General features: G+C 39.9%; 1 protein-coding gene across 1 annotated transcript in view; it reads left to right on the forward strand.

Moving 5' to 3' along the window:
• Positions 1–12,218, forward strand: part of pdzd8 (PDZ domain containing 8) — a 108,599-nt gene that overhangs the window by 17,172 nt on the left and 79,209 nt on the right. The window contains exon 3 of the mRNA XM_061911105.1: positions 9,844–9,946. Coding sequence (XP_061767089.1) covers positions 9,844–9,946 — 103 coding nt within the window. The remainder of the gene's footprint in view (positions 1–9,843; positions 9,947–12,218) is intronic.

A 12,218-nucleotide genomic window follows, 5' to 3' on the forward strand; every position in this document is an offset into this window, starting at 1 on the left:
ATGAACACTTGATGCATATAATAACACAAGTAGGATCATTCTATGTGTCTATATTAAAATATTTTTGTTCATACTACATTAATTATGCTTATTTTAAACTTTCATGCAGAGAAGGAAATCACAACTAAGTCAATTTACCAAAATTGTTTTTAAAAAAAAAGTTATTAAGTTGTGGCACAAACATTCATGTCATTTCCAAAACAGAAAGTGCAAGATTGTCATAGACATTTTAAAAGAAGCTATTAGTGCACTTTTGTGTATGATGTCACTAAGATGACATATCAAAACAACAGTAAACTAAAGTGCATTTTTTGTACAGCACGCCACTACAATAGTTTTAAACAAATAAAGTGCACTTTTGTGCATGATTTTCACACAAGATATTTCAGTAACTGTCAAATAAAAATGAGCTGCATAATAGGAAATCAAATAGTATATGTTTTTCGCTATGTGGTAGGTTATCTCCATCTGTTGTTGACTATTCTTTTTAAACAGTGTTGATCTGGAAATGGTTGCTAGGGCAATTGTCTGTGTGGCACCGAACGGAGATGTTGACACGCGGAATTTCAAGCACTCCTTATTCTTTAGCGGGTGACTTTTCAAATGATGCTACATTAGCAGTGGTTCTTTTTTTGTAGCAATGCTTTTGCCACATAATTGTTCAACATCTTACCGCTTGAAGCCAAACCATCGCCAGATGATGGACCCCGTGCTGTTTTTCTTGGGAATTGATTCTTCCTTCATTTGTTACCAGATTTGCCCCTTTTCTCTTTCGTATTACCACCCGCACCACTCCGCTAGCATCACAGCTAACGTTACCATGTCGCTACCTCTCTGCTCCGCAGGAGCATGTGATTTTGCACACGTGACGTATGTAAGAAGGTGTACTTTTTTTAAGTCTCTGTGAGAAGGACAGACAAGAAAGAGTGGGAAACGCCTGCAGTGTAATGCCTGAAGCTAAAAGCAACTGCATGAGAACATATACTCGAATATCACGATATAGTCATTTTCTATATCGCACAGAGACAAACCCGCGATATATCAAGTATATCGACATATCTATCGCCCAGCTCTACGATCACATGAGTTGTCGTAAATTCAACTGATCCACAGGAATTATGCACAGCATCGTAACCTTGTCCAATCACTGCAATTCACCCAGAAATTGTATTAAGGGATGCAACGTCTTCGCCAGCGGCTAATGTCCCTCCACATTGTAGCTTCTCAATCACTAATCCTCACCTCCATGGCAACATCTGTTGTTTAAGGTTACATTGAAATGATTTTAACAATTAACAATGGCTCTTATTCTGTCATTATCAGTAATGCAGCGGGATGTTCTGTTGGAATGCAAATAGGGCTGCAAGATTTTGAGAAAAAAATCTAATTGCAATTTTTCTCTCCAAAATTGCGATAGCGACTCAAATTGTGATTTTTATATTTTATACACAACAATGCATAAAACAGCAAAAATAACAAATGAAGGAAGACATTTAAGTGCCACACATTAGAACAATATGCAATAATTTACTTTCAAAAACATTTAGCTTTATGCAGACAGACTCTGACCTTTTGTCTACATTATGCTCTTTAACTAAATAAATATTAGATAACATATATACAGTGTTTGTAATCTAATGTAATCATAATATATAATTACATATATAACTGTTTAAAAGGATTTATACTTTTATTTATCATTACTGTAGAGTTGTTTACCAATGTACTGTAATTGGAAGGTTAACAATTTCCATCCATCCATCCATTTTCTACCGCTTATTCTCTTTTGGGGTCGTGGGGGGCGCTGGCGCCTATCTCAGCTACAATTGGGCGGAAGGCGGGGTACACCCTGGACAAGTCGCCACCTCATCGCAGGGCCAGCACAGATAGACAGACAACATTCACACTTACATTCACACACTAGGACCAATTTAGTGTTGCCAATCAACCTATCCCCAGGTGCATGTCTTTGGAAGTGGGAGGGAGCCGGAGTTAACAACTTTCTTATCCTAACTAAATAAACAAAAAAATAAAATGGACTCATTCCTATACGCAAAGATTTAACCAAAATAGATATTTACCATGAATTGATTTACGTGGACCCTGACTTAAACAAGTTGAAAAACTTATTCGGGTGTTACCATTAGGTGGTCAATTGTACGGAATATGTACTGTACTGTGCAATCTACTAATAAAAGTTTCAATCAATCAGTCAAAATCAATCAAACATCTTAGGTGCATTTTTTCCCCCAGTTAGATTAATAAGGTTGGACGTTGTCTTTTCGTTTGCCATCACGTGATCACGCGGCATTTTCGCTTGTTCGTTCGTGCTGATGGGCTCTTATCACCCATCCAATTTGAAGCTAAAATATTCCCACAACGGAATTTTTGGCTTTGTAATCTTATTTTTTTTTTCCTCCTTATTTGTGTTACTTTGTGGCATTTCTTACTAGCGGTCGCGAGGCTCTCTGTACTGTGAGTGGCTTGGCGGCCAGCTCTCCGCCGAGAGAAAGATTGTTAATGACTGAAAAGAGGGGTCACTTTGTTCAGTTAATTCCACTGTTAAATAGACACGGTATAATGCTGAGAGCGATGCACAAAGTAAAACATCTTTCTTTTTGTTTCAAGTGCGAGACAAAAAATTTCGAGGTTTAACTATTCTGACTGGTGAATATGGCTGTTAGTAGAATGCCGGTGATGGCAGAGGAAAAAAAAAACCCTCAGCTTTCATCCATCCATTCATCTTCTTCCGCTTATCCAAGTTCGGGTCGCGGGGGCAGCAGCCTAAAAAGGGAAGCCAAGACTTCCCTCTCCCAAGCCACTTCGTCAAGGTTTTCCCGTGGGATCCCGAGGCGTTCCCAGGCCAGCCGGGAGACATAGTCCTCCCAACGTGTCCTGGGTCTTCCCCGTGGCCTCCTACCGGTTGGACAAACACCTCCCTCGAGAAGCGTTCGGGTGGCATCCTGACTTGATGCCCGAACCACCTCATCTGGATTCTCTCGATGTGGAGCAGCAGCGGCTTTACGAGCTCCTCTCGGATGGCAGAGCTTCTCACCCTATCTCTAAGGGAGAGCCCCGCCACCCGGCGGAGGAAACTCATTTCGGCCGCTTGTACCCGTGATCCTGTCCTTTCAATCATGACCCAAAGCTCATGACCATAGGTGAGGGTGGAAACATAGATCGACCAGTAAATTGAAAGCTTTGCCCCCCGGCTCAGGTCCTTCTTCACCACAACAGATCGATACAATATTACTGAGGACGCCGCACCGATCCGCCTGTCGATCTCACGATCGACTCTTCCCCCACTCGTGAACAAGACTCCTCGGTACTTGAACTCCTCCACTTGGGGCAGGGTCTCCTCCCCAACCCGGAGATGGCACTCCACCCTTTTGCGGGGGAGAACCATCAGTGCTGATTCTCATTCCGGTCGCTTCACACTCTGCTGCGAACCGATCCAGTAAGAGCTGAAGATCCCGGCTAGATGAAGCCATCAGGACCACATCGTCTGCAAAAAGGAGAGACCTAATCCCGCGGCCACCAGACCGGAACCCCTCAACGCCTTGACTGCGCCTAAAAATTCTGTCCATAAAAGTTATGAACAGAATCTGTGACAAAGGACAGCCTTGGCGGAGTCCAACCCTCACTGGAAACGTGTCCAACTTACTGCCGGCAATGCGTACCAAGCTCTGACACTGATCGTACAGGGAGCAAACCGCCACAATCAGACAGTCCAATAACCCATACTCTCTGAGCACTCCCCACAGGACTTCCCGAGGGACACGGTCGAATGCCTTCTCCAAGTCCACAAAGCACATGTAGACTGGTTGGGCAAACTCCCATGCACCCTCAAGAACCCTGCCGAGAGTATAGAGCTGGTCCACAGTTCCACGACCAGGACGAAAACCATACTGTTCCTCCAGAATCCCAGGTTCGGCTATCCGGCGTAGCCTCCTCTCCAGTACACCTGAATAAACCTTACCCAGAAGACTGAGGAGTGTGATCCCACGGTAGTTGGAACTCACCCTCTGGTCCCCCTTCTTAAAGAGAGGGACCACCCCCGATGTCCACGCAATGCTGCATAGTCTTGTCAACCAAGACAGCTCCACAGCATCCAGAGCTTTAAGGAACTCCGGGCGGATTTCATCCACCCCTGGGGCCTTGCCACCGAGGAGCTTTTTATCTACCTCAGCAACCTCATCCCCAGAAATAGAAGAACCCACCACAGATTCCCCAGGCAATGCTTCCTCATAGGAAGACTTGTTGGTGGGATTGAGGAGTTCTTCGAAGTATTCCTTCCACCGATCCACAACATCCGCAGTCGAGGTCAGCAGAGCACCATCCACACCATTCACGGTGTTGACAGTGCACTGCTTCCCCTTCCTGAGGTGGCGGATGGTGGTCCAGAATCGTTTCGAAGCCGTCTGGAAGTCGTTTTCCATGGCTTCCCCGAACTCCTCCCATGTCCGAGTGTTTGCCTCCACGACCGCTGAAGCTGCACACCGCTTGGCCTGTCGGTACCTGTCCACTGCCTCCGGAGTCCTATGAGCCAAAGGAACCCGATAGGACTCCTTCTTCAGCTTGACGGCATCCCTTACCGCTGGTGTCCACCAACGGGTTCTAGGATTACCGCCACAACAGGCACCAACTACCTTGCGGCCACAGCTCCAATCAGCCGCCTCAACAATAGAGGTGTGAAACATGGTCCACTCGGACTCAATGTCCAGCGCCTCATTCGTGACATGTTCAAAGTTCTTCCGAAGGTGGGAATTAAAACTCTCTCTGACAGGAGACTCTGCCAGACGTTCCCAGCAGACCCTCACAATGCGCTTGGGCCTGCCAGGTCTGTCCGGCATCCTCCCCACCATCGCAGCCAACTCACCCTCAGCCTATTGTGGTTATTTACCGCAGTGGTTCTCAAATGGGGGTACGTGTACCTCTGGGGGTTCTTGAAAGTATGCCAAGGGGTATGTGTAATTTTTTAAAAATATTGTAAAAATAGCAAGAATTCAAAAATCCTTTATAAATATATTTATTGAATAATACTTCAACAAAATATAAACGCAAGTTCATAAACTGTGAAAAGAAATGCAACAATGCAATATTCAGTGTTGACAGCTAGATTTTTTGTTGACATGTTCCATAAATATTGATGTTAAAGAAATGTTTAGAATTAAGTTCATGAATCCAGATGGATCCTCTATTACAATCCCCAAAGAGGGCACTTTAAGTTGATGATTACTTCTCTATGTAGAAATCTTTATTTATAATTGAATCACTTATTTATTTTTCAACAAGTTTTTAGTTATTTCTATATCTTTTTTTCCAAATAGTTCAAGAAAGACCACTACAAATGAGCAATATTTTGCACTGTTATACAATTTATTAAATCAGAAACTGATGACATAGTGCTGTATTTTACTTTTTTATTTCTTTTTTTCAACCAAAAATGCTTTGCTATGATTAGGGGGTACTTGAATTAAAAAAATGTTCACAGGGTATACATTGCTGAAAAAAGGTTGAAAACCATTGATTTACCGCACTAATTACAACCTCTATGTCGATTCGATTTCCATTAATCGTGCAGCCATACATGCAAACTAAAGTTCTAAAACGTGCTTATTCAATATACAGTAAGTAACAAAAAAAAAAAGTCTAAATACAGATTATTTTCTTTCTTTATCCATCCAGCCATCCATCCATTTTCTACCGCTTTTTCCCTTTGGGGTCGCGGGGGGCGCTGGTGCCTATTTCAACCACAATCGGGCGGAAGGCGGTGTACAAGTCGCCACCTTATTTTCTTTCTTTGATTAAACAATTTTTTTTCCAATATATTTCATTTTATTAACATACATATTTTATTTATTCATTTTTAAATAATATTTTTGAGTAATTATTACTTAAACTAAACATTTTTTATACTTCATAACCATTATATTTGAACTCTATGTTAGTATACAATATGGGGCGGCCTGGCTCAGTTGGTAGAGCGACCGTGCAATTAACTTGAGGGTTCCAGGATCGATTCCAACTTCAGGATTGGACAAGGCACTTGACCCTCCTTGCTCCCAATGCCACCCACACTAGTTTAAATTTAGCTTGAGTATGTAGATAATGGGTTTCACCATGTAAAGTTATTTTTAGTCTCTAAAGAAAAAGCGCTAAATGAATATAATTCACTTCACATAGGAGATACAGTCCTTTGGGTCACTTTGAATATTACAGCAACCTACTGTTGCATTTAACAACTGAGCTCAATAGAGGGCAGCAGTTTCCTAGAAATATGCTCGATGCTCTTTTGAAGACTGTTCTTTTCAATGTCATCCTTTGCAATAACAACCATACATGCAAACTTTTCCAAATCTTACAGTATCTCACCCACCACAAGGAAGTACACAATCTTGTGACTAAAAAAAGACGCGCCAGCCCACAGTCACTAGGTGAGCAGCACTTTCTTAGCTCAACATTGAGTAGGTTACTACAGATAATTAGGTTCTCTCAGGGTTTCCCTCTAGATTGCCAGGATGGCATGGTCAGTATGACATAATCACATTATTTGCTATGATGCATATATTTTTCTTTAAAAAGTAAAATAAAACTATACATACATTTTAAACAAATCTGTTGTTATAAATTATTGTATTAACATATTTTTTCTTGCATACTATTGTTTTTCTTCTAGAGATTACGCCAACCCTTTTAGTCACTCTTTCTTTATTAAACACAACTGGCAAAAAAATCTAGCATCTATTTCTGGTGTTATTGTAGACTGTACTAGTGTTTAGGGACTCTTTCCTTCTGTCGTCCAATGTGCGAGACGTAAAGCGATCCCTCCTTATAAGCCTCCACTGTAAACTCAAATTTTGAAGACCGCTGTCAGCAATTGTATCTCGGATACATTCAAGTATGTCGTCATCGGGAGGATGCTGCGTCCAATTTACATTCGATTTTAGCAGCTCTGCTGTGTTGATCAAAGTATGTCTTTTTTCTCCCAAATTTCCGATGCATGTTTTTTGTTGCAAACCATTTAAAAAATAAAAAATAGATGTTTTGCCTCCTCTTGTTCTGGCATACTTTTTACCCAGAGGAGCTTGCGTGTCCTCCTTACTTTTTCAGCGGCACACTTCGCAAAACATGGCTGTTAGGCCCTTTTCCACCGCAGGAACTTTCCCACTTACCAGTGTAATAAAAGTTCTCCCTGTGTTTCCACCAAAATTACCTGGGTAGATTTAGTTCTTCAGGAACCTTTCGGAGTTCTTCATAGCGAAGTGGGTCTTTTCGAAGCTACCCTGAACTTTTTTGGCGGCTGGCTGTGCTGTCGAACACTGATTGGGAACGTCCTAAAACGTATTTATCAAACACTTTACCGCCATTGTGAAGTATGTGAAGACGACTTGTTTATTTCGTATTTCTTCTTGTCTTGTCTTGTCTTGTCCGGAGAATGACTTGCCTTATATTTGGATTTCTACCAGGTCCCCCTTTCTTTGTGCAGTTCTGCTAGTTATTTTCGACCTGTTGGCTCAACAGAACTGGACAACATTACACTTTTCCCCAACTACGTGACATGCCGAGGGTTAAAAATGTCAATAGCCGTTATAGGAACTTATTGTTAATGCGTTCTTATCATATAAACTTTAACAGGCCTAATATATACACATATGTATGTACACACACACACACACACACACACACACACACACACACACACACACACACACACACACACACACACACACACACACACGCATATGTATGTGTTTATGTATGTGTGTGTGTATATATATATATATGTATATATATATGTATATATATGTATATATATATATGTATATATATATGTATATATGTATATATATATATATATATGTATATATACACATATATATATATATATATATATGTATATATATGTATAATATGTGTATATATACACATTATATATATATATATATATATATATATATATGTAGCTTTTTTATTTCACTTTTGTTTATGTTTTTGTTTTTAATAGTATTTTTAGAATGTGCCGTGGCCCTTTAAAACAGTAGCTGTGGGCCGCAAATGGCGTCCGGGGCACACTTTTCATACCCCTGTTATAGATAATAAAAGATAAAATCTGATAAATCTATGGGTAAAAAGCAGAGCCTGGCGACGCATGCGCGTTTATCATAACTCTCTCGCTCCCTCTGTATATGCCCCTCCCTCACAAATATTGTTGGGTGCCGCACTTTATTTTTTTTTTTTTTAACCCCATCTTAACCCTGAACGTACATTGAAAATACACGCAACCATAACTCAAAATGCCGGACATTCGAGGCATTTAAGAAACTCCACCCGGACAGCTCCGCAAAGAGGACATATCCCGTGAAAAGAGGAGGTGTGGTCAGTCTATCACAGCCCAGTCGATGCTAGCATGCCGTGTGTTGTTGTTTTTTTGATTGATTGAAACTTTTATTAGCAGATTGCACAGTACAGTACATATTCCGTACAATTGACCACTAAATGGTAACACCCCATTAAGTTTTTCAACTTGTTTAAGTCGGGGTCCACGTAAATCAATTCATGGTGCATAGGTGTGCATTGTTTACACAACGTGCGGCGCTACTTAATATGTCCGTGTCGTTCGGTACACCTCCGCAACGAAACGAACCGAAACCCCTGTACCGAAACGGTTCAATACAAACACACGTACTGTTACACCCCTAATATACACACACATATATATATATATATATATATATATATATATATATATGTACTCAACGTGAAATACATACCAGATACAAAATGAGCCAATCAATTGTGAAAGTTATCCACATTCTTCCTACTCATATTGTATTTGAGGCTTATAAGCCATATTTACCTTTCTTCTTGGACAATTGTTCCGTCTCAGTTCCCTGATTTTCACAACTTTGACTAGGCAGTATTATTGTAGATGTTTTTCTCTGTTTGCTCAATTTTGACATAACTTCTTAGCTTTAGCAGAGGTGCTAACAGTCTATTTCACAGACGATATATCGTGTTTTTCTCAAGACTGGTCGACATTCTAGTTCTTGTTGTCACGTGAAAACACTCAATATGAAGCACTCTTCATCTTCTGCAAGAAAACTTGAGAACATTAGGCATGAACACATTTAAGTTTATTGACAAATTGGAAAAATGGCTGTTGCATTGTTTGCCATTATTTTTTTCCAAATAAATATTAGTTTAGAATAGAGAGAACTGTAGTATTTTTAGTTTAGTTGAGCGTTTAGTTTTTTAATGTGAAAGAGCAGCGAATGAATTATTTTAAACTTTTAATTTTGGGCTACTGATTCTATCTGTGTTGGCCCTGCGATGAGGTAGCGTCTTGTCCAGGTTGTACCCCGCCTTCCGCCCGATTGTAGCTGAGATAGGCACCAGCGCCCCCCGCCACCCAAAAGGGAATAAGCGGTAGAAAATGGATGGCTAGATGGATTTTCCTTCATGTCTTTTTACCTTTGGCAGTAAGAATGTGTAATTGTCTAGACTTACATTTTATTTGTCATGGTCTTCAAATTATTTTAAAAAGTCTTAAATTTGACTTGATGAAACATTCAAAGTCATTGGTTGGTGTTGCTGTTACAAAAGTTTGACATTTACCGGCAATTCTTTGGTGAATTGACTGATTGTAAAATTGTAACTCTTGTTGATGTTATTTTAATAGTATGGTCAGTATGGCTCTAATAAAAGGGTGTAAAAATTTGAAATTTTGTGTGGGTGAATAGCAAAATAAACGTTTTTTTGGGGAAAAATGTTTAAGCAATCTTCAGCTAACACCTTTTATACGACCCAAGTTATAGCTCGTCTCTTTTTGCCCTATTGCAGACTTTTCATCCTGGGCTCGTATGATAGAGAAACCTACGTTCACTGCACTCTGGAGCTCAGCAGTCACCAGTGGAAGGAGAAGACTCGCAGCTCCATCAAACGAGTGAGTAACTTTGATTTTGTTCATTTTTCGGAAGTTTTTGTTTACGTAATGTTCCAAAACCACAGATAGTTGGGCTCTTGCTGTTCTTATACATTCTGGACACTGTGGTAATTTACACAAATATTATTAAACAACCACCGATGCACCACAGAGAGCAACAGCAAGTGCATACTTAAAATGACTGTCAATAAAATATTGCTTATTGAACGGAAGCAGACAGATGAACATTCATATTGCGGTGTAACACAATTACTTCCTTCTCAGATGCCGCAAATTGGCCACGCCAGCTGTCATTGACACATTAATACAAGCTAATTTTCATTTTCCTTCTATTGATGAGATTATCCCCCTGGTTGACATTTTGTTCACATTTGCAAAGAACATTTTCACACCCCAGGCAAACCTTTCTAATTGCCGCAATTTAGAAACATCATAGTTATCACTAATGAGCATTTTAGTGTGAAATGTCAGCCCTGACTACTGGCTGCTTGCTTTTCCTTGTCCCCACCAGTGAGTGACATTTGAAATAGCTGAATGAGGGTTTGTCTTGTTATCATGGAGTGGCACAATGTTGTTCTTTGTCCAACAGGGGGCAGTAAAATATTACTTTAAATTTTTACCTCACCTGCTCCCTGCTATCAGTGTCATTTTTATTATCCTCTACTGTACGCACACATATACTGAGCTGTGTTTCACACACAACAGGGATGCGTGTGTAGTGGTGGTGGCTTGCACTGAAGGGTAATTTAATTGTAGAATTAGCCTAATTTGTCATGACGACAGCTGGGTAATGTCGTCACATCCGTTTTTTTCTCTGTGGCGTAATTGACACGATGGTCAAGCAGCATGAGTGTAGCATTAAAACAAGTGAGACTGAGTGTAGAGTTTGAGCAGGAAATGCTGTATTGCTGTTCTGTTCTTGGGTGTTCCACTCGTTCAATTGGAGCGATGCTTTCATAGAGTCCCAAAAGAAGTGGTTAACGAAGGTAATAAAAAGTCAGGGGAAAAAACCCCAAAGTGTGTCGAAGGAAATAGCTCATAAAAGTATAACTTTCATCATCTTATGGAATACAATCCAGTGTTTCCCCCAGAAAATGTGTTAGTGTGGTGTCTCTCCGGCGAACAGACCGGGGAAGGGTGTCGGTGGCTCAGTGTAAGGATCGGTGTAACTCGGCCTGTCGCCATCACGTCTCCATCTCGTCGCTGCCACCACAGCCTGGGGGGGCAATAGACTTCAGACTGTGGTGAAGAAGCCTACAATTTTTGGTTGTGTTTTTGCTCATTTACTGAATGGCAATATACAATACTTATCTTGATATTTTTCCCGTAAAGTAAAAACAAAACATTCCGAGTTAACTAAGATACTAAGTATGTCATTATTATGACTTAGTAAGTCAATATTTTGACTTAGTAATTTACTAAGTCAAAATAATGACTTACTAAGTTAAAATAATGACAAAATAATGACCTACTAAGTCAAATTAATAACTTACTGTAAGTAAGCGTTTGCAATAAGAGAAACTTCCTGTAATGCAATCAAGTTTATTCTCCACTATATTAGTAGTGTTTGAGAGCAGAATAAACGTAAGAAAGATCTCATTCGTTTGTGTTCTTTAGTGGTTGCTAAGCCTACGAAGACCTGGTTGTGTAAATAAACTAACGTCATGTTAATCCTTGTAATAAATATTGTGATTGTTGTTCCAATACACTGATTGTGATTGTCGATGTTCATAATAGAAACTAAAAGCTTATGTTGTTGTGCAAGAAAGTTGAGTGATTTTATTCAACACGGACGATCACATTAGAAATATCCTTAATATTAATAAACTAGATGAATAAATCTCTCATAGGCTCAAGAGCATATACTGAACTGCTATTGGTATCAGACATTGCTGAACAACAGGGACATGTACAGCTAAATAATGAGACAATATATGAACTTGACACCGCAAAGACAATTGCAGATAATGAATTGTATATGAGACTAATATTTGTAGCAGGAAATCAACTGCTGCGTTATGTCAATCAAATATGTTACTTATCAATTCACAAATGAGTCTAACTTTGTCTTTCACCGATTCATTCTTCATTTGTGTACCCCTCACATGTAAAAACATAACCTACCTCCAATCTTTTCTTCTCTAAATACTGTGTCAAAAGAAGTAAGGTCGAGGGGAACAGTAACATCTTGGTATTAATGAATGGTTTGAATCTTTAAAAAATATATTTTTCTTGAGAGTGTGAAAATCCACTACATCCCATTTTAAGTATT

Source organism: Nerophis ophidion, linkage group LG09, assembly GCF_033978795.1.
Source record: "Nerophis ophidion isolate RoL-2023_Sa linkage group LG09, RoL_Noph_v1.0, whole genome shotgun sequence".
NCBI lineage: Eukaryota > Metazoa > Chordata > Actinopteri > Syngnathiformes > Syngnathidae > Nerophis > Nerophis ophidion.